This window comes from Mirounga leonina, unplaced genomic scaffold, assembly GCF_011800145.1.
Source record: "Mirounga leonina isolate KUSES-001 unplaced genomic scaffold, KU_Mleo_1.0 Mir_129, whole genome shotgun sequence".
Classification (NCBI taxonomy): Eukaryota; Metazoa; Chordata; class Mammalia; order Carnivora; family Phocidae; genus Mirounga; species Mirounga leonina.
Window position 1 is genome coordinate 75,910,695 of NW_023270323.1, and position 26,593 is coordinate 75,937,287.

A 26,593-nucleotide genomic window follows, 5' to 3' on the forward strand; every position below is an offset into this window, starting at 1 on the left:
TCCTTCCTTCCTTCCTTCCTTCCTTCCTTCCTTCCTTCCTTCCTTCCCCTCTTCCATCCTTCCTTCCCTCCTTCCATCCTTTGTCTTTCCATTTTTGTTGTTCTTTTATTAATTCAATGCATGAATACTGAGTACCCACCCAGTGCTAAGCACTAGACTTTGATCCAATAGTAACCTGAATAGACCCGAGTGTTTTTCCTTACATTTAGAAGGGAGAGAGATGACAAACAGGTAAATATGTATATTTATGGTACATTAGATAGTAATAAGTACATTAAAATGTAGGAAGATGGGGGGTGTGGTGTTCTGGGAGATAGTGGCAGAGAGAGGTTGCTGATTTATAGAGCGAGCTGTCATAAGGTAGCTGCTAACCACATGTGGATATTTAAATTTAAATTAATTAATGTTAAAGAAGATGATAAACATTCAGTTTCTCAGGCACACTGGCCACATTTTAAGTGCTTAGCAGCCACACTAGTGCCAGTGGCTATTGGAGCAGACAGCTCAGATTATAGGTCATTTCCATCCTCCTCGACAGTTCTGCTGGCCAGTGCCCTCACAGAGGGTGGCAGGGTGCCCTTGGTGGTAAGATGCCGTGTGAGCAGAGTCCTAATGGAAGTGAAGGAGGCAGACAGGTTCCAGGTGGAGGGAACAGCAAATGCAAAGTCTCTGGAAGGGAGTGTGGTCGGTAGTTTTGAGGAGATTCAAGGTGGGGAGAATGGCAGGAGAGGAGGTCAGTGATGTCAGCGAGGACCAGATCACATAGGACCTAGCTGATCATGCTCAAGATTGAGAAGGGAGGGCCATGGGGAGGTCTGACTGCAGAAGTAACACGATCCGTTTGTGAAGTTTGGCTGCCATGCTGAGAGTAGCGTGTGTGGGGCCAAGGGCACATTCAAATGATTGACCATTTGTATTATCAAGTGAATTGGGTTAATTTAACTGACATTCACTGGGCCACTGAGCAGGGTCATGTGCTGCCTTAGGTATTGTGTTGCTGACAAGACTGGGGGCTTCCTGAGGGCAGAAATCTTATTGAAAAAGCAGGTATGAGAAACAATAAATTGTGACATGGTATGTGATGGGTTAATCTTATGGGTTGCATGGCTAAGTGGTGGTACTCAGGTATTTGGTCAGACACCAGACTAGATGTCCCCGTGAAGGTAGTTTTTAAATGAGATTGGCATTTAAATCCATAGGTTTTAGGTAAAGCAGATGACCCCCCCCCCCCCATAATGTTGGTAGGCCTCATACAATCAGTTGGAAGTCTCAAGAGAAAGACTAAGATTCCCCTAAGGAAGAAGGAATCCTGCCTCCAGGTGGCAATCCCAACTCCCCTGGCTTTCCAGACTGCTGGCCTGCCCTGCAGAATTCAGACTTACCAGCCACAATTGTGGAACCAATTCCTTAAAATAAATCTGTCTTTTCCTGTCTCCCTCTCTCTTATTCACTGGTTCTGTTTCCCTGGAGAATCCTGATTACCACATGGTGCAGTAAGAAAGACAAGAGCCTGCACAAGCTCCAACCAAAGTGGGGAGGAGGGTTTGGGAAGCACTTCCTAACAAGAGGCCAGAGCAAAAATAAAACCCTAGGAAACTATTTCAGGCACATTTACTCTGCTCTGGGCACTTTGAACCCAATCTGACTCAGCGAATGATTATTCAGCAATAGTACTTTGTTTATTTTTTTAAACTTATTTTATTTAAATTCAGTTAGCTAACATAGAGCTACCCTATGACCCAGCAATTGTACTACTAGGTATCTACCCAAAGGACACAAATGTTGTGATCCGAAGGGGCACCTGCACCCCAGTGTTTATAACAGCAATGTCCACAATAGCCAAACTATGGAAAGAGCCCAGATGTCCAACAGATGAATGGATAAAGAAGATGTGGTATATATATATATATATACACCCCCCCACACACACAATGGAATACTACTCAGCCATCAAAAAGAATGAACTCTTGCCATTTGCAACGATGTGGATGGAACTAGAGGGTATTATGCTAAGAAATAGTGTTTTAGATGTGACCAGTGCCACTTTGGAAATCGTGGTGAAACCCTCCACTCCTGCTTTTATTCAGGGGCTCACTGCCCCAGGGCCCCCTTTCCCAAGCTCACACTTCGGGGCAGCCCGAGGAGGGAGGATGACCAGTTCCCCAGCCCTGGACTGTAGGGTTAGAGTGTCCCTGAGGTTTGCTCTGTGTGATGGGGGGAGACACATGATCCTTCAGAATGACACACAGGTCCCAGCCTAGTTCCCAGGTGCATCTCTCGACTCCTCCCCGGCCAGTCCCCAGGCCCCTGCTCTGGGCTTGCTGTCCTCTCTGCTTTGACAGCCACATTGTCCCTCAGTATTCCCTGCCTCCACCTTGGCCAGAACAGGACCAGCCTCTGGGTCCCCTCCTTCCTTTCTTCCCTGTGCTTCCTAAAAATAAGGCAGGTGTGGCTGGGACCGAGCTGCCAGAATCCCCAGAAGTCCGGGGAGCTAAGGGAGGCCCTGGGGTTCCTGCAGCCCTTCCACAGGTGGGCCCTACAGTGCTCTGCTCTTCCCTCTCTCTCGGAAGGTGAATCTTAGCAAATCTTCCCCCTCCTTCTGTCCCCAACCTTCCATAGTCACCTCTGGCCTCTTCCTCCATTAGGACCCTTCTAGGAAGGTAGCTTGTCAAATCACTATGTTGTACACCAGAAACTAATGTAACATTGTGGGTCAACTATACTAAAAAAATTTTTTTTATTATGTTCAGTTAACCAGCATATAGTACATCATGAGTTTTTAGTGTAGTGTTCAACGATTCATTAGTTTCGTGTAACGCTCAATGCTCATCCTAACACGTGCCCAAAAGAAAATTATCTTAAGTGAGTAATTGGCCTTCTCCACTGCCACTTCGGCCCCCACCAGCCAGGGTGCTGGGGTGTCAGTGTTGGTTTTCCCTTGAACCAAGTTCTCTGTCTGCACTGCCACTTGCCTCCTCCACCCAACTGGGTTGGGCTATATTTGGGACCGGTGTGCCGGGGCTGACTGATCTGTCAGTGGTCTGTGTTTATGCAGAGCATCTTATCCTTATGCAGTATCCTCCAGCAAACAAAGATTTCCCCCTGGGATGATTACTACCCCTGGGGCATCAGCCAGCAAGGGTTTCTGAGCACGCAGACCCTCGGGAGTCAGGCACACAGGGTTCAAATGGCAGCCTTGTAGGGTCCGAGCCTTTGTTTGCTGACATGTAAAATGGGCATGTCGATGTCTTCTCTGTCAGGCTGCATGAGATCTAAATGAGGTGGCACAGCACAGAATCCAAAGTGCTGCTTGGTAAGCAGTGACCCCTCAGTGCTGAGGCAATTTTCCCCAAGGCAGCAGGAAGTCAGGTAGGGGAGGCTTTTACTGAATGCGTGTTTTTTGTTTGTTTGTTTTGAGAGAGCGAGGGGGGGGGGTGGTAGGGGCAGAGGGAGAGAGAGAGAATCTCAAGCTGAGCTTGAGCCGGATGCAGAGCTCCATCTTGCAACCCTGAGATCATGACCTGAGCTGAAATCAAGAGTCAGACACTTGAGTCGCCCAGGTGTCCCCCTGAATGTACTTTTTTGGAAGTAGGTGACATGCACAGTTCTTGCATGAAGGGTCATTTGTTTGGATATAAGTGTGACATTGGGCAGGCAGGTACACTTAGGTTCCCAGAACATCTCACTGTGTGTGACATCTGTCACTGTTGACAGTTGGCGGGCCAGGCTTGGCAAGGCTCATGATCTTACACGGCCCTCATCCTCTTGGCAAACCATCTAGCTCTGGCTCTAATAGGACCCTTGTCTTTGCAGTTTCTCTTAGTTTTCTTGTCCCCGAGTCCTGTCCTGTTTTTGGCAGTTTCTGTGGGGCTGATATAAAACCAACCAGCTTTGGTTTGTTTCTTCCTTTCTTTTATTCCCTCATTTTTTTGCTCCTCCACGCTCCTACCAACCTCACCTGCTGACCCATTGTATGGGGGATCAATTTGTTCTGGGCCCCTTTCTAAGTTCTGAGGTCACAAAAATGAACCAGATGTGGTGCCTCTACTTTCTAGGATCTCTCAGATACATGCAGGATGCAGAGCAAGCAACAGATGATTGAAGTCCAGTCGGAAGAACACTGATGGAGAGAAGCCTAGGAGATTCGGGTGTACAGGGGTCTGTTTGGAGGATCTGAGTTCAGACTTCAAAAAGTAACCTTTTCTGTAAAGGGCAGGGTTGACTGGATATGTATTAATATTTTCTAACACTTTAGTATGAAAATTTGCAAAAATACAGCAAAGTTGAAAGAATTTTATAGTAAGCACCCATATCTACCATGTACATTCTACCATGAACATTTTATCAAGAAATTCTATCCTTCCATTTATTAATTCATGTTATCTTTTATGCATTTCATAGTGAATTGCAAATATCTGTACACTTTCCTTAAATATTTCATCAAAGAGATTTGTCTAGGTTTTCTTGATGTAAAGTGTACATAGAATGAAATGCACAAATCTTACGTTTGCACTTGCTGAATTTTGAGAAATGCATATATCTGTATAATTTGCATCTCCCCCAAGATATAGATTACTGTCACCCAGAATTCCCCTGTTGAGCCTTTCCAGTCAAAACTCATCTTCACCCCAACAACTCCTCCTCTATAGAGGAGGTCTGCCTATTGTATAACTTAATGCAAATGGAGTCCTACATAAGCACTCTTTTGTGTAGTGCTTCTGAATATTTTGTACTTTGCATAATGATTTTGCAGCCTAATGTTCTTGAGGTTCATCCATGCTGCTGTGTAGCAGCATGTTTTTTCCTTTTTGCTGATAAATAGTATTCCGTTCTATTAATATATCAGTTGTTAATCCATTTTCATCATGATAGACTCCAGGACTGTTCCTAGTTTTTGCTATTTTTCATAAAGTTGCCACAAAAAGTTGTGCTGCCTTTTTTTTCATAAGCATATGACCTCTTCCTCTTGGGTAAATATTTAGGATTAGAATTGCTGGATCATAGACTGGGTGTATGTTTAGTTTTGTGCAATGCAGCCAAAAGGCTTTCCAAGATGGTTGTGCCATTTTATACTCCTCCTGAAATTTCCTCTTGTTTCACATCCTTGCCAACAGATTTTCACTTTCACTCTTCTGATGGGTGTTCAGTAGGATCTCACTGTAGCTTGAATGAGCATTTCCTGATGGCTAATAATGATCAACATTTATTTCATGTGCTAATGGCCAGTCATGTATCTTCCTTTGTGGAGTTTTGTTCAAAACTTTTTGCTATCAAAAAAAAAGGTTAATTGTCTTTTTTCCCACTTTGTAAACATTTTTATTGCATGTGTTTTGTTAGAAAAATTTATTGAGATATAATTGACATATAACATTGTGTAAGTCTAAGATGTCTGTATTGATTTGATACCTTTGTATATTGCAATGTGATTACCAACTAGCATTAGCTAACCCATCTGTCATGGCACATAATTATCATTTCTTTGCTGTGGTGAGAACATTTAAGATCTAGTCTCTTTGCAACTTGCACGTGTTTGGTATTGAGTGTAATCACTATGCTGTGCATTAGATCTCCAGAACTTATTCATCTTCTAGTTGCAAGTTTGTACCCTTAAACAACACCTCCCCAATTTCCTTACCCCCGGCCCCTGGTAACTACCATTCTACTCTCTGTTTCTATAGTTCAGCGCTTATAGATTCCACAGATAAGTGATACCATGCAGTGTTTGTCTTCCCCTGTCTGGCTTATCTCACTAAACATAATGCCTTCACGGTCCATCCATATTGTCACAAATGGCAGGATTTCTTTCTTTCTTATGGCTGAATGATATTCCATTGTGTAGGAATACCGTATCTTCTTTTTCCATTCATCATTGATGGACTCTTAAGGTTGTTTCCATGTCTTGGCTATTGTAAATTATGCTACAATAAAATTAAAGTGCATATATCTTTCTGACACTAGTATTTGACAGAGGAGCCAAGAATACTTAATGGAGAAAGGATAGTTTATTCAACAAATGGTGTTGGGAAAACTGGATAATCACATGCAGAAAAATTAAATTGGACCCCTATCTTATACCACCCACAAAAATTAACTTGAAATGAATTAAAGATCCATAAGATCTGATAGTGTAAAACTCTTAGAGGAAAACATAGGGAAAAATCTCCTTGACACCGATCTTGGCAATGATTTTTTGGATATGATACCAAAAGCAAAAGCAACATAAGCAAAAATCAACAAGTGAGACTACATCAAACTAAAAAGCTTGTGCACAGCCAAAGAAACAACCGACAAAATGAAAAGGCAACCTACAGAATGGGAGAATATATTTGTAAATCATATATCACATCAGGGGTTAATATCCAAAATATATAAGAAACTCCTCCAATTCAGTAACAACAACAACAAAATCCTATTAAAAAATAGGCAGAGGAAATAAATAATCATTTTTCTGAATAGGGCATCCAGATGGACAACAGGTTCATGAAAAGGTGCTCAACTAGTCATCAGGAAAGTGCAAATGAAAAGTTCGAGATACTACTCACTCATGTTAGAGTGGTTATCATGAAGACAAGAGATAACAAGTGTTGGTGAGGATGTGGGAAAAGAGAACCCTCGTGCACTGTTGGTGGGAATGTAAAGGTTCAATCACTATGGAAAACAGTGTGGTGGTTCCTAAAAAAATTATAAATAGAACCACTATATATGATCTAGCAATCCCACTTCTGGGTAAATATCCAAAGGAAATGAAACAGGATATCAAAGGGGGTTGATTTCTTTTTATTATTGAGTTGTGGGATATATATACAGATACCAGTCCTTTGTCAGATATGAGACTTTTTTTTTTTTTTAAAACCAGAATATGGTTTGCCTATTACTTTTACTAGTGGTGTGTTTTGAGGTATGGATATTTTAAATTTTGATGAAGTCTAATTTGTTAAGTGTTTTTGCTTGTAAATGTGACTTGTGTGAGAAAACTTGGCTCAAGAAAATGTACTCAAATCATGACGACATTTTACTGTATTTACTTTCTGAAAGCTTTATGGCTTTAGCTTATAGGGTTGGTTTATGATGCATCCTCATCTAAACTGTGTGTGAGGTAAGTGTTGAGGTTCATTTTTTGTATATGGAAGTCCATTTCTTAAAAAGACTTTCCTTTGCTCACTGGATTGCTTTGGTGACCTTATATAAAATCAGATATTTTCAATAAGTGGGAGGTCTAATTTGGGGCTCTTTATTTTGCTCATTTGACCTACTTGTTGATCCTTATGCAAGTCTTAATTATTGTAGGTTTATAGTGAGTCTTGAAATAAGGTAGTATAAATCCTACAATTTTATTCTTTTTCAAGACTGTTTTAGATATTCTAGGTATTTGGATTTTCATAAAAATTTTGAAATTACTTGTCAATTTCTATGAACAACTGGTGGGATTATTTTTGGGATTACGTTAAATCTAGTATCAATTTGGAAATAATTGACATTTTAATAGTATCAAGTTTTCTAATCCATGAACATGGTATATGTCTTTATTTCTACTTACCTCTACTTATTATTAATTTTTAATTCTTTTAGCAGTATTTTGTGCCATATTTGTATTAAAATTTTCCTTAAGTGTTTCATGAGGATTTTTTGGACACTATTTTTTTAAATTTAAATTCAATTAGCCAAGGTATAGTACATCATTAGTTTTTGATATAATGTTCAGTGATTCATTAGTTGAATATAACATCCAGTGCTCATCATATCAATTTTAATGGAATTGTTTTTAATTTAATTTTTCATTGTTTGATGCTAGATATAAAAATACAATTAATTTTTATATCTTAATCTTCTATCCTAAAATCTTGGGAACTAAATTTTAGTTGTAATAGTTGTTTTGTAGTTTCCCTGAGATTTTCTGTGTCAACAGTGATGACATCTACTAGTAGAAGTACTTTTATCTATTTTCCCCCACCCCCATATTGATTTTTTTATCCTTGCCTTATTGCAATGGCTGTAACCTTCAGTACATTGATGAGAAGTCATGAATGCGAGCATCCTTGCCTTGATCTTAATGTTAAGGAGTAAGAAGCATTCAGTATTTCATTATTAGGGCTCTAGGTTTTTCAGAGATGCCTTTGATCAGATCGAGCAACTTCCTTTCTATTCCTAGTTTGCTGAAGATGTTTTTATGTCTGGTTGCCGAATTCTGTCAAATGTTTTTTCTGCATCTATTGAAATGATCATATCTTCTTACTTTGTTACTATGATGAATTGCATTGATTGATTTTTATATTTTAAACCACTCTGAAATTCCTCAGATAAATCCTACTTGGGTATTGGCTTTTACATATTGTTGAATTCACTTTGCTAATATTTTACTAGAGAATTTTACATCTATGTTCAAAAGGAATATTAATTTATGATTTCAGTTTTTTGTAATGTCTTTGTCAATTTCTTTTTAAGATTATACTAGCCTCATAAAATGAGTTGGGACATTTTCCTTTATTTTCTGAAAGAGTTTGTGTAAATTTGGTGTTACTTCTTCAAGAGTTGTGTAGGATTTATGAATGAAGTCATTGGGTATGAGGTTTTCTTTGTGGAAAAGTTTTGACAACAAAATCAGTTTCACATTTTCTGAGGTTTTTTCCTTATGTGAATTTTGTTAAGCTGAAATGTCAAGGAATTTAGCAACTTTCTCTAGGTTAGCCAATTTGTTGGCATAATTTATAATATTCTCATATAATGCTTTTAATTTCTATACCATCTGCAATTATAACTCCTCTTTCATTTCTGATATTATTAGATAATAAATTTGTGTTGCCCAAATCACAAAAAAAGAATATTTCTATTAAATATGGATTATTGGGTTGACAGTTTTTTTTCTCATTAATGTAAAGATTTTGTACCATTGTCCTTTGACCTACCTAGTTTCAGATGAGAAGTCAGGAAACTTTGAATCATTGCTATCTGGTATATAATGTGTCTCCTTTTAAAGTTTTTCTTTAATCTTTTACTTTCAGCAGTTTGACTATGGTGTGCCTAATGCCTAAGTAGAAATTCTTGAGTTTTTAAAAATAGTTTTTCTGTCTTTCTTAAATTCCCTATATTTTTATTTATTTCTACTGTATTTCCCTTTGCTTTATGCAGCATAGCCATTGTAACTGCTCTAACTTCCTTTATGCTAATTCCAACATCTTGGTCATCTTAGGGTTCACCTTTATAAAAAATGGGTCACATTTTCCTGGTTCTTTATGTGTTGAGTCATTTGGGGTTGTATCCTGGACATTGAGAATGTTATGTTGTAGAGACTTTCAATTCTATTGTATTTCTTAGAAAATAGATTTTTAACAAGTAATTAACTGGGTTGGACTTACAGTGCATACTCTGCCTCTTGCGAAGGCACACAAATCTCAGGCCACCCGTCTTTCTTCTTCACTAGACTGCCTACAGCCTGCCCCATACAGTGATCTTTATGGGTCCGCCAGAGATCTGGACAGAGCTCATGTGCCACATTTGAGGGTTCCTTTCTCCGGATTTCTCAGAAGAGGAGTTGTGGCTGAGAGCATTTAGGAGTTTTGTTTGTAATCTCATGGATGGTGGCTGATTTTCCATAACAACAACACACATTTTAAAAATCCTACGGAAATGTTACTTTCTGTTGTTTATCGTCCTACTGCTGAGCATTTAATGGCTTAAGGAAAAGGAGGCATCTCTTTAACAGCACAGTTGGCACCACATAGAAGCATATCATTTTTACCTTCACATCACTGACAGTTTGGTCCGGAACCTTCCACACCCCTTCATGGCACGCTACCAAATCTGTGTGCATGTGGCCTCATAATTTCTGAATTGATTATATCCTGTCCTCTTCCTTGAAAGTTTTGTCTACAGTTTCCGCCCACACCTCTGCTGCTGTTTGCCTGTTGGCGTGGCTCTCAGAACCTTGGTCCAGGGCATACATGGATTAAAACTACTGTGATCATGGATCTTTTGAAAAATGCAAACTTTCTAGAGGCTCGGTTTTTAAGTCACTCTTGGGTTGCAGCAGTTTCTTGATAACGCCCAAATTCATGTAGAATGTACACAAACATCCAGGATTCAGGATGAGGCTGGTTTACGTGCAGGCAATAGAACCTAGCTTTGTTCTGGTCAGAATGCCAAATCATCACTGCCTTTCATGATAGATGCAGATGAAGTCTGTGTGACTATTATTAACCTCAGGGTTTAGGTGGACTGGCATAGGAGGCAGAAAACCACCCTCCTAATATTGAAAGGATATTTTGGCTTTGCTTCCTGCCTTTGGCAGGTTCAATATCTGGCATTTATTAAGAGTTTTCGAGCAAGACATTTCATTGTTAAGCTGTTTCAGAAGCCTTGGTTATCAGGAAAGAACACATGTGAATGCACAGAAATCTCATTTTACTTTCATGCTGGGAGAGTTGTGCTTCCCCAATAATTGAGAAGGGTGATCCACTGATTTTTTTAGCAAGAATTTACTGAGATTTTTTTATAATCCTTTGATGACTGAATTTTTGGACAGTTATGGCCCAACAGGTTAATTTCTATCTATCCAGTGGAAACACTTTAGGTTTGGGAGTCAGGCCGACTCTGATATGTGTTAGTTGTGGATCCTTTGGAAAGTAGACTAAACACTCTGAAGCTTCGTTTTCTCATCTGTGAAATGGAAAGAGGACAGAGAACCAGAAAGAACATAAGGGCTGCAGGTTTTGACTGTCCAGCGTGCTTTGCAATCCCATCTGTTATCATTATAACATCCCTTTCTTTAGAGAACACCTTTTCACTCCATGTGTGCCCAGGGCTCTCCACTCACCCTCCAAGAGGGGCACATGATATGTCCGTGCCAGCCACATGGACTATATTCAGCTAGACCAGTGCTTGCTCTGAGGAGTGGCCTTGTGACCCAAGCTCAGCCATTCGGAGTCTTTCCATGGAATCAGTAGTGAAAAGCTTGTTCTCTTCCCCTCACGAATGACATAATGTAAGAAAACAGGTCTGCATTTGTTGGTTGCCATTTTCCTCAGCAGTTGGTGAAGGCAACGGTCTATTTGTTTTAGGATTTTATTTATCTTAGAGAGAGAGAGAGAGAGAGCATGAGCAGGGGGAGGAGCCGAGGTAGAGGGAGATAATCTCCAGCAGACTCTGCGCTGAGCACAGAGCCCAATGCAGGGCTCAATCCCAGGACCCTGAGATCATGACCTGAGCCGAAACCAAGAGTCAGACGCTAAACCAGCTGTACCACCCAGGCGCCCCAGACGAAGGTCTATTTGTAGAAGAAATGAGGCCCACAGTAAAGAAATAAACAGATGTAAGAGGTGGGTGGAGAAGATAGGGTCCCTGTTGGGTAGGGTCCAGACTAGAGTGAGCAAGCATGGCACCTGGGTGCAGAATTCAAGGAGGCATCGCTCCCAAGGTCCTGCAGGTCGGTACTTGCTTCCTGTACTTTGTACTCTTGACTCCTTGCTTGCATCACCATCGATGGCCCTGCTGGTCACGGCCTGAGCTTGAGTTCTTCCAGAAGCTTATATTGAAGTGCAAATGGTTTATCAGGAAGCGAACCCAAAAACCACCTGCATGAGAAGGGGAGTGAGACAGAGAAAGGGAGGCAGCCAATGATGGACATTGGACGAAGCCACTCCCCACTGTGGCACCTGGACTCACCTCCCCATGGGACCTCTGGGAAACAGTGCAGAGTGTGCCCTGGGGGCAGCTGAACTTAGAGAAGCTGATGTTTTTATGCACAGTTCCCCCTTCTTCATTGGTGGAGGGCTGGTCCAACCTACATTACCCCCTGCACTTCTGGCTTGTCCCGTTCAGGGCAGAACAGATCCCCAGGTGCTCATAGTGAGCTGCCTGCAGTGTGTGAAGGTGAGTGAGAGGGGACCCAGGCACGCACTGGTGTGTCCTTCCAGTCTTCTGGGCTCTCCACTGTCTTGACCAGCTACTGAAACTGGCATCTTGTTTTGCTTACGTGAGATCATGTTGGGTTCCCAACATTTGTAACTTGTCCTGACCAGTCAGAAACTCACAGTCATTGTCCTGGGAACCAGACTCCTGTGATCACCCTGTCCCCCTAACAGCCCAGTGTGCTGGGCATTATTACCTCCCTTTTACATGTAGGATGACTCGGAGGCCCAGGGAGGGCATCACTGCCACCCACAGCAGGTCTTGTTTCCACACGTCCCGCCCAAATGCAGAAGTTAGATTGAAACCAGCTTTCATCAAACGCATATCAGCGGAAACCGTGGTGGTCAGGCGGAGAATCCCCGTCAGGGTCCAACAGCATGGATGTTTGGTTTTGGAAGCAGCAGAGCATAGAAGAGAGAGCATGAGTTTTTGAGATGGAGAAGTCTGGGCCCAGATTCTGGCCTTGCTATTTCTGGCCATGTGAACTTGGACCCATCACACAGCTTCTGCAGACCTCTGTTTGCTCTTCTGAAAAGAATGCCCATAGTATTCTTTTTTTTTTTTTAAGATTTTATTTATTTATTTATTTGAGAGAGAGAATGAGAGAGAGAGAGAGAGAGAGAGAGAGAGAGAGAGCACATGAGAGGGGGGAGGGTCAGAGGGAGAAGCAGACTCCCCGCCGAGCAGGGAGCCCGATGCGGGACTCGATCCCGGGACTCCAGGATCATGACCTGAGCCGAAGGCAGTCGCCAAACCGACTGAGCCACCCAGGCGCCCCTGCCCATAGTATTCTTAAAGGTTTAATGTGAAGGGGTGCCTGGGGGTCTCAGTCAGTTAGGGGTCTGCCTTCGGCTCAGGTCATGATCCTGGAGTCCCGGGATCGAGCCCCGCACCGGGCCTCCAGCTCAGTGGGGAGCCTGCTTCTCCCTCTGCCCCTCCCCCTTCTCATGCTTTCTCTCTCTCATACTTTCTCTCTCAAATAAATGAATAAAATCTAAAAAAAAAAAAAAAAAAAGATTTAATGTGAAAATAAGGGGCAGGGGCCGTGCGGCCCCCAGAACCGTACCTGGCGTGTGGCTGGTATTTTCAAATGCCTTTGTGTCTTCTTGAAGCTGGTGTGGCTGGCATTTCCCTGCGTGGTTCTGGAAAGGTTTGGGCCACCTGAAGGGACATGTTGGGAAGGTCTGGTTCTCTTAGCTTCGCCTGGTCATCTCACAGCACGTCTGGCTGAAGGGTGGTCCGCCTTCACCATCAGACTGAGTCCTGACAGGTTGGGACTGGTCATATTCACCTGCCCCATCCATCAGCGCCAGGCTCAGCGCTCGGCATGTGGCAAAGGCCCGATAAGTGCTGCTTAGGGAATGGATGAGGAGGAGGAGTGAGAGCCTGTCCACATGGCGGCTGGCGCTGTGGTCAAGCATAAATCCGAGCGTGCGGTTGCTACCTCTAATGTCCCGCCGTTACCCTACCGCTCAGAGCGAACGCCAGTCTCTCCGTGCCGGCCCGCAAGGCCCCACAATCTGGCTCACTGTTTGTTTTTTTTTTCCTGACACCCCTCTCTACCTCCTCTGTCTTCCCGCCCATTCCACACAGTCCTTCTTGTCTCTCGAACACACTGAGCTTAACTCTCAGGATCTGTGTGCTTGCTGCCCCCTCCGCTTGATTGCTCTCTCCTGGGCTCTGCAAGCCTCACTCACACCATACACATCTCACATCTCTGCCTAAGTGTCCGCTCCCTTGGGGTCTTCCCTGAATACCCACCCCACTTGAGCACCCACCCCCAAGTGTTCCATATCCCCTACCTGTTCTAGTCCCCTGCTTCAGAGCACCTGCCACTACCTGGGATCCCATTATGTGTTTATTCATGTGTGCTCTTGGTTGTTGGTCTCATGCACCAGAATATAAGCTCTGTGAGGACAGCAGTGTTTCCTCATTGTTCACTGTTATATCCCCAACTCCTACTAAACTGTATATATACACATAAATATTATGTACACACATATATGCAAAAGGCTTATACATACTGTGCCACCCACTAAGCCGGTATATAGGATGCATATACAGAGACACTAAGCAGTATCTCTATATCTGCATACACATATATGCACATGCATATTTTCACATGCACCCGGTAATCAGTGTATGTACACATGTGTGCATGTAGATGCACATAGATACACACACATCTATAGATACATATGCATATGTATACACTCATACAGTATATATATGCACACACAAAGTATATGTTTATGTACACATATATAGATACATACCCTGTAACAGTATCTGTATACTGCTTTCATATATATAGTATATACCTTATATCATATATAATATTAGTGTAAGTATTCTACCATGTAATATGCTAATAATATACTAAAATATATATAATGCTATAATATATTGGTAAAGTTATATATAATATAGAGTAGTAAAACATGATGTACAGCAATATATATATATACACATAGTATATAGATAGGTACACACATAGATATACGGATTATACATATATATGTACACCCATCAAACAGCATATACACATATACACATGTATGTATATACATACCCAGCAAGCAGTGTGTATTTACCTATACATATAAGTGTATATATCTATGCTATGTACGTGACACGTATGTATGCATGAATATATATAAGTGAATGAGGAACTTGACAATTAACCAGTCAGCCAATGGGGTTGGCTGACTGTTTACCTGACTGTCTCCGGGTGGGGGTCCTGAAGTGCACCTCTGTCTCACCTGCTGCAGATTTGTGTCTCACGATGGGCCCCCTCCAGCTCCCTCCGTCCCTCTGCGGCCTCCCTCTCCACCCTCCACATGCACCCCTTGACCCTTCAATGACAGAGCCAGTCCAAGTTTTCTTCTGTGCCGGCAGAGAGAGTGCAGGGGGAAGTGTTCCACTCTGAGTTAACTTTGAAGTCAAGAGGGCATAATTATTTTCAGGAAAGGAAGGTTCTTTGGCAGAACCTTCTGAGCAGTTTGCTTCACGGGTGTCTTTCTTGGATTAGCCATTGGGCCCTCTGCTTAAAGAACCGCAAGGTTGAAGCAAAATAAACAGGAGTTAATTAAAATTCATAGAATATCCAGAGGCAGTCTGCCCATAAAATAGAGAGTGGCACAGAGTTATATGATAATAGCTGTTTATGTCCCTCAAAGGAAGATTCTGGATAAGACTGAGCCAGACTTGCACAAATGATCATCCCAGACTCCACACTGCCTTACTATGCAGTGATGATCACTTCCATATCCAAGCATGTTATTAGTTGTCTCATTCCACAGTCCAGACTTTCATCTGCATGTAAATTTGTGGTGTAAAAAATATTTATATATTTGATTAATAGCAGACTAACCAATTTAGTGACCAGACTGTAATAAATCCGTTCTGGAATTAAACAGATTTGATTTTCTATATATATTTATAAGTTTGAATGTTAGAAACATTTGACTTAGGTGGGGTTTTTTTGTTTTTTGTTTTTTTTAGTGTTTTGGATTTTTTTTTTTTTTTTTTTATCTTTTAAAGTGCTGGGCCTCCAAGATAATGGTAGCATGGTGGGACACACAGCAGAAATCAAACAGTAAATGTTGATGGCAACTGCTGTGTCCTGGCATTATTCCAAGAACTTGTGATGGTGTGGTGAACAAGCTGGACAAGGCCCCTGATGCCACAGAGACTAACGCACAAACATTAAACAAACACAGTGACGTAGTGATGATCATTGTTCTGCAGAAAATGTATAGAACAGCAACCCGGGAGTGTAAGACTAAGCTTTCCTTGGAGGAGAGGGCAACAGGGAAGGTCTGAGAGGGAGACATTTAAGACCTGATTGCTGACAGGAAAACAGACCATGTGAAGATCTGAGGGTAGAAACATCATGGACAAAAGGGGCAGCAGGTGCAAAGGTCCTGTGGCAGGGACAGTTAACAATGGGGCAAGGAACAGCAGATGTGTGTCAGATGCTCAGCCAGCACCATGTCTGCCTCAGTGGGGACTCGGAATGTATGGTTGCTCTCTTTGAAGATGCACAAGTTAATCAGTTTATAGCACGAAGGTTAGAGAGATACAACTCCAAAGTCTGACAGAGCTGAGTTGGAATTCTGGCTCAAGCAGGTGACTCTGGGCAAGCCGCCTAACTTCCTGTGCCTGTGAGCTCCTCCTCTTACGTAAGAATCATTTTTAGAATTCTTGAACATGGTGCTTTTACTAGAAGCCTTTATTGTTTGCACAGACATCTTTTATAAAAGATGGAATCCATTTCTTTTTAATGAAATATTTATTCATTTCATATTAATTAGGTCGTGTTTGGCTTGAGGCATACTTGGGAGGAATTTGCTGGCTCCTGGGGATCGCTTTATTAAGAGCTAAATATCACAGGAAATGCAGGCTCACTCGTGAATGGCTTTCAAGCATTGACCAGAGCAAATGATCCATTACCAACCAATCTGACAGACCTCACTGGTCTCCTGCATTTCCTGACATCTTCCCATAAGGATGTCTCATTCCGTCCTCTAGATGAGCATGTTAGGCCTTCTCACGCCCATGGAGTGGTTCTAACTTGCTTCACCCGAAAGGACACATTTCTAGCACTAAGGCCCTCAGAGGCCCTTTTTGGGGGCATTTCCTGACACTGTGGTCTCCCCTATGACTCAGGGGAGCAGAGGGGATCAGGGTATACGTAAGCAGTGGCATTAATTTTTTTATAAAACACAGGATCAGCTTTTGGGACTGCTTCCCAAGCCTCCTCCACCCTGCCGTCAGAAAGAACTCCCCTCCTCCCCAAACCCCAAGTTTCCATATTACTTGTTTATTCTGTCCTTCATCCATTCAGTCACAATTGTACACCTAGATCCACTTTTAAAACCCTTCAGTAGCACCTTCACAGACACATCCAGAAGGACCTTTGACGATATATCTGGGCACTGTGACCCAGCCCAGCTGACACATAAAATTACCTATCATGACAATTGTGAAATTGTTCCTGAGGTCTTTCTTGGGCCACTTCTGCCCATCTCTATGACATCCTCTGCTCCTACCTTCAGAACACATATGAATGATGATCATAATCACAGCATTAGTAAATAATGTAGAAAGTGCTTTACCATGCAACCTTCATGACCACCCATTAAGTGCACTCCTAGCCCCATTTTACAGATGAGCAAGTTGAGAAAGCTGCTAACACATGCTAACATGCACCAACGTGTGTTCCGTTTCCTTATGCTTCCAGAGGGGCTGTGGTAATACACTTCCTTCTCTCTCCCCCCTACACCTCCGTCCCATGAAGCCAACCCTTGATGACTCACAATCAGTCTCTTCCAGAATGCCTTTCCCTAATCCCATTACCTGGTTAGGATCCCTCTTCTGGGTCCCTTAGCCTCATGTGCTCACCTCCTCCATAGCACTGCCTTTTCCTACATAATTATCCATTCATTCCCTCAGCCAGCCACACTTATCAGTCAGACACCTGCCATGTGCCAGGCACTGTTCTGGTTACTGAGGATGGAGCCACAAACAAAAGAGAGAAAAATTCTTATTATCATGGAGTTTATGACACAGAGGGGAGACCAACAGTGGATAAACAAACCAACCAAGAAGCATGATCAATGACAGGAGCTGGCCAGGTGGTAGAGGACATGCGGACTGAGGAGGGGTTAGCTCTCTCCCATGGAGAGGTGAGGGATGCCGACTTGATAAAGTGACTCGCGAGCAGAGCCTGGAGGAGGTGTGGAGGTGAGGACCCAAGACTGGGACACATGGGGAAGGGTGGGGCAGACACAGAAGGGCATGGAGGCCAGTGTGGGAAGCGAGCTGGGAGGAGAGAAACAGGTATGTGTGGAGGAGAGGTCGGGCCAGGCCATGGAGGGCCCAGTGGCTAATGGTGAACGACCTTGGCTTTTATTCTTGAATATTGTCTGCTTATCCCATTAACTTTGAGTTTGTAGTGGTGGGGCAGGTGGTGCATGCCCTATCTTCATAGCTAGCGTGGTACCAGGCCCATGGCAGGCATTTCATAACTGTTTGCTGAGTAAAATATTCATCCAGATGAGTATTTTTCTTGAGGCCAACTTTTGATTACTCCAGCGAGGCCACCATTGGTCAGAGACCACATGGGCCTTCTGTGCTATGAAAAATGACCGTACATTCAAGTTTAGTAGAAGAGTCATAGTTTCTTCCCTGTTGTTTCTCCACAAGTCACAGGATCCACTCTGATTGGACCATTTCAGTCACATGTCTTTGGCTAAGGAATGAATGTGCCTGGGGTTTCTGGGGAGTACCATATGGCACCTGAGAAGGAAGCCAACACAGTGGAAGGCAGAGTAGAGGGTGGAGAGAAACTGACTCAGGATGATAGTTTGAACCCTTTAACTGAGATCCAGCTTCTGCTCTCTACCCATGGACTTTTCAATTATATAAGCCAATAAATCCTCTTTTTATTTGTTTAGCTAAAAAAAGAAAGAGAAAAAGAAAAATGACTGTATAGTTTGTGTATCAGATGGGAATGTTCTCAGCAGCCAGAAACGGAAAGTCTGCCTTATGGTGGTTTGAACAAAGAGGGGTTATTTTTCTCAATTAACAAGAAATCTGAAGGTAGGTGACTCCACAATAACAGGTTCAGCATCTCTGAGATGCCCTTGGCCTCATGGTCACAAGGGGCTGCTGCATCCCCAGACATTACATATGTATTCAAGATAGGAAGGACAAGAAAAGTGGTGAAGGGGAGAAATTGGGATCATCTGTAGCTATTCCCTGTTATCCAGAAAGCAAGACTTCCTAAAAGCCTCCTGCAGACTACTATCTTATTGGCCAGAACTATGGCATCCTCTGGCTACAAGTGAGTATTTAATGGATCGCATTGCCTCCTTGAAGAAAATTGTCCTATTATAGAGGAAGAAGGGGGAGGATGCATATTACGCAGTTCACAATCATTGTCTTCCAAAGTCAGTTTTCCTATCATGTAGGGTATTTGAACAATTGTATCCAGCATGATCACTCTCTTTAGTGAATCTATTTTATCCGATTTTTTTTCTTGCTTGTCCCCACATTGGTTGTTTCCCAGACTCTCACTCCTGCAAGCATAACCAGTATGCTTTAATGCACACCATGGCAGTATATTCACTCAACAGGGTTTGCCAAGTGCACTGTAGCTGGGGGTGGGTGGGCAGAAGAGAGATTAGCTGAGTCGCGCCAGGGGGGCTCCAGGGGTCTCATGGAAGGGCAGGGCCAGCCTTTGCACCCGCATTGCTCTGGGTTCCCAGCTCAGCTCTGACCTCTGATTCTGGGGTCCCCTGAACCCCAGAGGCTGGCTTGCCTGAGCTGTAAGGTGGAGGTTAGAGTACCGACCGTCAAGGTCACTGAAGATGCAGCCAGACAGGGACTTTCCTGGAGCCCAGCAAAGGGATCTCAACCAGCCTGCACATCAGACTTTCCGGGGGACCTTTTAAAAACCACAAAATCCCAGGGCCCTCCCAGACCCCTGGGTGTGCTGCAGAACCCACATCACCAGCAATCTGAATGTGAAGTGGGACTGGAGACCCCCGGACGCCGGGGCTGTCGAGGTCTGCAACATGCATCGGTCCCCTTCTCCACTCCCACGTGGAGATGTCTGCGTGACACGTGCCTTTCTTCCGGCAAGTCACCTGAAATCCACGCTAGCTAGCATTTATTTATCTGTCCCAACAAATTGTGATTCATAGCGATACCATCAGTTCCTAATTGAATTAGAATAATAAGGAATGCTAATTGAGTGTTTGCCTTTTGGCAGCTTGGGCGGCTTTGGCCAAACTGCACACTCTCCCTCATTAATTGTGATTTCTCCTGGAAATCTGTGCTGTGCTGAACGGCGGCTGTGGTGCTGCTGGGAACCCACCTCTTCTCTTTTGAAGTTGGAGGTTCCCAGGACCTGGGCAGTCACCTGGTAGAGAGGAGCGCTCACCTGGCCTCTAGAGCACCTGCCATGAGCTCATGAGCTTTCAACAGATTCCCTCCATCACGAGGTTGCCATGGGATGGGGAGCTTAGAGGAACAGAAACCCTTCCTCTTCCATTGTTAATGGAAGGATGCTGACCCGCTTGCGGCCACACAGGGCATGGTGGACACAGTTGTCAATGAAATCCCAGCTCCTTTGTGGACTCTACCTCAGGCCTGGAGGTCAGCATCAGGGAGGCCTTGGGATTAGGAGGCCGTGATGCCTGCAGGGAGTGGCGCCCGGGGAAGCCTGCAAGAGGGTATTCTAAGCAGAGGGAACAGAAGATGCTCCTGCCAGGAGTCCCGGGCCAAGGTGGTGAATTCACATGTCTGAGCCCCTGAAAGTCTGGGGTTCGATAGGGAAGCAGGCAGCCTGGCCCCTGCCTTCATGATGCCTGGGTTCTGACCATTGGACAGTAAACAGGGATTTATAATCCAGTGTTAGGAAGGAGCGCAAGATTCATAATCCAGCATATGAAATAGCACAGGATTCATAATCCAGTGTGTGAAGCAGTTTGCTAAAAATAGGGGCTCTGGGAGCCCATTGGGAAGGGTCTAAATATGGACTTCAAGGATAAAGGGAAGCTTCCTAAAGAAAGCAATGAACGGGCACAGAGTTAGAGGGTGAGAGGGCGGGGGAGGAGGCAAAAAGGGTAGAAGGCAGTTTGGGGGTGGAGGAATTCTAAAGAAATCCTAAAGGGTTTGAGATGGTTGGCGTGGTGTATTCGTATGTGGTGTGGATTTGTGTGTGTGCACGAGTGTTGTGTGTGTGTCCCCACACCTGTGTGTGTCAGAGATAACGTAGGCAGGGAGGGCTTGGAATGCCGAGATACACGCCTTGAATGTTTCCTGAAGGGGAAAGAAAGCCCTTGAAGGATCCCATCTTTCCAGTTCCATTTTTCAGAAGTACCCACTAGGCACCAGGACACCTGCCGAGACCAGACCAGAGGTGGGACCGTCCGCTTAGCAAGTTACGACAGTGACATTTTCCCGTCTGAAATTTCACGCATTAGACTCTAAATAGCAGACATTCCTGTGCTCACAGGGACTCACGTGGAGAGAACACAAGTGTGGGTTTGGACTGGAATGTGGGGTCCTGGGAAGCACAGACTGTGGGAGCCAAGTGCACTCAGTGCCCCCTGTTTCAGGGCTCAGGGTTGGGTTCCAGGCATCCGTCCATCCATCACCCACCAGCCCGCGTTTACTGGGTGTCTGCATGGCCCACATGCTGGGCTGGGCTCCATGGAGAGCTGACCGTAGACCTGGGAGGGTCAGTCCTCCCACACACACACGTGCAGGAGAGTCAGGGTCACAGAGGCGCTTGGCCGCAGGTGGATGAGGAACAGGGACAGACTGTTTGGTATTCTTTGGTCGCCGTAACAAAGAATCACAGGCTGGTGGCTTAGAGCAGAAGTTGATCTCAGGGTTCTGAAGGCTTGAGGGAGGATGCATGTGTGTGCCTCTCTCTTAGGGGGTTGCCAGCAATGCTCGGGGTTCCTCGGTCTGTAGATGTGTCATCTCTCCCAGCTCTGCCTGCACGGTCACATCCCCCTCTCTTCTGGGTCTTCTTGCTTCTTTTCTCTTATTATAAAGACACTGGTTGGATTTAGAGCCCACCCTAATCCAGAGCGATCTCATCTCAAGACTCTTGATTACATCTGCAAAGGCCCTTTATCCTGATAAGGTCACGTTCCTGGGCTCTGGGGGTGAGGACGTGGACATCTCTTGTTGAGAATAGTTGCTCAACCAGTTACTAAGGCTGCCCTTCCCCTGCCTTTCCCCTCCTCTCTGGTTTTGTTCATTCCATTCTCTGTGCCTCAGCCACCTGCCTGAGACAAAGCCTGGGGGCTGCTCCCAAGTATCCCCACTTCCTTGGTTCTGCAGTGTGGAGGGCTCCACTCAACCGCCCCAGCAGGTCAGGAGGAAATGTGACCCCATGGACCTTCAGTCTCATGCCGGTGATTTTACTGCCTGGAAGAACCTCCTTTTGGAGGGGGCATGAAATGTGCTGTTTAAGACATTAAGATTCAGGACATTTATCACTCCCTGATACGCTGGGCACTTCTACTTCCTCAGTATCCTGTAGTCTCATATCGTTTCCCCCCTCCAGGGGTCCAGGGTGGGCCTGGCTAACTCCGTTCAGACAGAGCCGGAGACGGACTCAGGGAGGCAGAAGCGAAACGTGAGCTGGAGTTCAGGCTCTCCCCATTGTCTTGCATCTGCCTCAAACATTTATGGCATGTCAGAGCTAAAAGGAGTCCGATTTCCAGCAGAGGAGCAACGTGGTACTCTGGAGAAGACCCCAAGCTCCTGAGATGGGGGTCCAGGCCCATGATCTTATCCCTGGCCTTCTGTCTCGAGTGCCCTGTTCTCAGGGAGGAAGTATGTTGGTGGAAAGTACCTGCTGGGGAGGCAGGGTCTGGGTTTGAGTCCAGAGATGTGAGGAGGGTCTGTAGCCTTCCTGTGCCTCTCTCCCTTTATCTGACAAGCGAGGACCGTAGTAATAGCTAGCTGTACGGGGTTGAATAGTGTCACCCAAAATTCACCTCCTCGTGGAACCTCAGAATGGAGCTTATTTGGAATTGGGTCTTTGCAGATGTAATTAGTTCCGATGAGGTCATACAGGAGTAGAGTGGGCCCTGAATCCAATGCCTGGCATCCTTAAGAAGAAGGTGAAATTTGGACACAGAGATGCAGACACACAGAGGGGAGAAGGCCACGAGACAGAGAGGCCAGATCAAAGTGCCTGCTGCAAGCCCAGGGATGCCCAGGGGCTCCGGCTGCCACCAGAAGCCGGAAGAGGCAAGGAAGGACCCTCCCTTGCAGCCTCAGAGGGGCATGGCCCTGCTGACGCCTTGACTTTGGTCCTCTGGCTTCTAGAACTGAGAGACGGTAGGCGTCCTGTGGTAAGCCGCCCAGGCTGTGGCTCTGTGTTATGGCGGCCTGAGGAAGTAAGGCCAATATGTCATCAAGTCTTCGGGAGGACTGGCTAATACAGCCCCTGTTAGCTGTTCACGGTGCACACGAACGTCTCCCGCCACACCACACTCCTTGCTGCGTGTCCTCAGGCCCCAGGTCCTCCTGTACACTCTTCCGTTTCCCTAGAAGCCTCTTCCTTCCCATTGTTCCATCCTTCTGTGCTCGTGCTCTGGCACAAACTCCTCCAGGGAGCCCTCCCTGATGGCCCGTCCTCCCACCTGCCCCCGCGGCCCTGGCATGGGGTTCCCTCCAGAGTCAGACTGTCTGGGTTTGACTCTGTCGTGACACGTAGGGGCTTGTTGGATGCTGGGCGCACGAATTAATACGCTCAGGGCCACCACTTCCTGTGCTTGGGGGAAGACGGAAGATTTATTGGCGAGGCCCTTGAGTGGATCGTCAGGGAGAGCATTTGCTCAGCGTCTGGCCCTCAGTAAAGTGCTCGGTACCCAGGAGCTGCCATCATGGCGTCACGCTCCGCCCTTGCTCCCCCAGTGCCTGAGATTGGGGATCCCTGGGAGCAGGGTGCAAGGTGAGGACTCGAGTCAGGGCACTGGAGAGGTGAAAACAGCATGGGGAGGTGAGTTGGGAAGTGAGTCAGGGGAGGGGAGGCAGGAAGACTGCCAGTAAAGGGTGTGCCGTCCAGGCGGTGCCCCGTGGGCCACTTCTCAGACTTACCCCGCGGAACGGGCGAGAGTCCTGGGGTACAGATGCTGCCCTGCCGGCCTTGGTTCTCTGGCATCGCCGGCCTGTTGCCTGGGCAGCAAGTGGGCACTGATGGCAGAGAGAGTCCTTGAGCAGAGAAAAGCCAGGCTAGCAGGCAGGGGTGCGCTCAGGTGGGGAGGGCCAGCGGATACAGTGGGCACCCATGGCATGTGCCTCCGCGCTGCGGACATTGGTGCGTTTGTCTGTTTTCCTCCCGATCTGTGCACCCCTTGAGGGCACGGCTGCCCCTTCCGTCTCCTGTACCTGCAGCTCCTTTTCCAGCACTTAGCACACAGCTAATGCTTCGAGTAGGTGTCTGAGGAACAGGTGGATCTGGTCCAACTCCTCGGTTTTACAGGATGCGGAGAGGTTGTGGCATGGCCAGAGCCGCTCTGCTAGCAACTTCTCAGAACAGAGTGTTTATACCCAGAGGTCGAAGTGCAGGGAGGGGCCGCCTTTTTTTTTTTTTTTTTCCCTTTTGGTAAATGTTGGCCTGAATGTTCTCCCCTTTGGCTGTTACTCAGGTATGCATTGTGCAGAAGCGAGACACGAAGAAAATGTACGCAATGAAGTACATGAACAAGCAGAAATGCATCGAGAGGGACGAGGTTCGGAACGTGTTCCGGGAACTCCAGATCATGCAGGGGCTGGAGCACCCTTTCTTGGTCAACCTGTGGTGAGTGATTGCATGCCGGGCTCCGGGGGCATCCTCACCGCGGAGCCACGTGCAAAGCCCACTCTGCTGAAAGGGAGCTTCTGCCTGGTAGAGAGAAGTGAAACTTTCTGGATGCAGACACTTTTGAATATTCTGTAGAGTTACGTTCTCTGATGGATCTTTTGTGGAGTACATTCCTTCATGAAATCTGGAAGCATCTGCTCACTTCTAATTTTAATTCTGTTCTCTTACCTGACGAATCAGAGTTGAAAATAGATTTTGAAGAGAAGGCTTTTGTATTTCTGAGGAAACATGCGGGATGCTATAAGAGAAAGCCAAATAGAAGAGACTTTAGCTTTTTAAAAATTGTCACCCATAGTGTTGATGGCAAGAAGGCCTCAGGATGGCTGGCCAGTATGGATAGGCTAAATTCCAAGTTCTGAATCTGGCCCATAAGGCAGGCCATGATCCATATTCTAGAACTTTCTCTGCATCCCATCCCGGCTATTTTCTCTGCTTTAAATTGGCATCCTTGAAATGCCACCTGCTGGTGGTTACCTGCCCCTGTGCCCTTGCAATGACATTTCCTCTCCGTGAAATTTCCACCGGCATCTCCCCTCCACCCTGCGTCGCACCGCACTGTGCTCACTTCCTCTAAGCGAATCCCGCACACTCCTTTCATCCAGCTTAGGAGGCACTTGGGGCAGGAGCCTTCCCTAACCCGCAGGCCAGCTGAGTGCCCCTCACCGTCTCCATCTGCTCTGTGCCTGACCCACCCAGCACAGCCTTTCCCACAGTGAGCCCGAACCCAAATCTCTGGGCTTACCAAGGAATCGCTTGCTCCTTGAAGGCAGGGGCTCTCTTGGTTCTTTGTTTCTGGGAGTCTGACACAGTCACAGACATATTAGAGGAGGTGCTTGCTCAGTGTTCCCGGAGCTTGGTTTTGTTGAAGGGGACAGAACACGCTGTTCTAGGAAACACATTCTGGCCGTTTCATTCTGCACCTCAGCTGAGCATCATTAGTGACCCCCCCATGGGAAAGTCTAGTCTAGTGCATATTCCTAATAGGCTACCACCCATTATTTCCATTGCTCTCCATGCTCAGAGGCACCCCGAATAAGGGTGATATACCAAGGCAACATGCGTTGTCCTGCTTGGGAAAACCACAGTACGCCTGGCAGACGCCTCACACCTGGGCGTCTCCATGGGGACAAGCCTAACTCTGTGTTACAAGCTCGAGCCTGAGAAACAAGTGCAAGTTCTCTGTGTCTCCAGGCAGCGGTCCAAACACTTCGGTGGTTTGTGGGAAATAACCCCTTCCAGGGGACTCCTTAGCGTGGAGCAAGGGGTCTGGATGCACGCCCAGACGCGTGATGCGTGTTGAAGGAGGGGGTTAGGTTGGAGCGGCCCCTCTGAAGGCACCGCCTTTCCATGCTGTTTATGTGCCTAGACAGGGGTTAATGTCACACACCCATGATTACGGGACTGCAAGGGGTAAGGGAGGGAGCTCTCTGCAGTTGTTGGGCCCCATGGCATTGTGTCCCCATTGTGAGCAAGAGGGAGTGAACGGCTGCCAGAGTTTGGAGTCACATCTCGAACTGTCACCCATTAATGATGATAATAATGTCCTAGCTGGGCCGCCTGGGTGGCTCAGTTGGTGAAAGGTCTGACTCTTGATTTTGGCTCAAGTCATGATCTCAGGGTCGTGAGATCGAGCCCCGTGTCAAGCTCTGCGCTGTGCGTGGAGCCTGCTTGAGATTCTCTCTCTCCCTCTGCCTCTGCCCCTCCCCACCCTCACTCTAAAAAAAAAAAGAAAGAAAAGAAAACTAATGCTCTGGCTTACTGCCAGGGCTGTTTGGAGAATGAGCTGAGAGGGAGGGATAGGAAGGTATGTTTTCTGTAAATGAAAATATTCCCACTGTAAGAGGTTATAAGTCCGTGCGTCTGGGACTATGTGATAGACAGATGGACAGTGTCCCTGCTGGCTCTGAGCGAACAGCGGTGAAGTGCCGTTCAGTCCGTTGGTCAGTCGTGAGCACTTCCTTCGCACACGGTATGGCTCAGGATTTATCCAGCTACGGGGGCAGAAACTTAAACTGGCTTCAGCGCAAAACAGAATTTCTCGGGTTTTATGGTGAAGAGGTATAGAATTCCTGTGGCTTTGGTCTCTCTGCCTCTCTCTGGCTTTCCCCCTGGGGTTACCGTGGCTCTCGCTGACTGCTGCTTGCTCTGACCTCTGGTAGCCCAACAACCCCAGCAGAGGATGAAGGGCATGGGGGGATGGACCTGGCTCGGATCACATGCCCATTCCCGAAGCAGTGGGGGAGGGGCAGGAGGTGGGTCCCACCTGCGTCTCTGGAACCCAGAATG

At 45.9% G+C, this 26,593-nt stretch overlaps 1 protein-coding gene across 2 annotated transcripts in view; it reads left to right on the forward strand.

Moving 5' to 3' along the window:
- Positions 1-26,593, forward strand: part of STK32B (serine/threonine kinase 32B) — a 380,744-nt gene that overhangs the window by 98,542 nt on the left and 255,609 nt on the right. For both annotated transcript variants that reach the window (XM_035005327.1, XM_035005328.1), the window contains exon 3: positions 24,093-24,244. In XM_035005327.1, the coding sequence (XP_034861218.1) occupies positions 24,093-24,244 (152 nt within the window). The remainder of the gene's footprint in view (positions 1-24,092; positions 24,245-26,593) is intronic.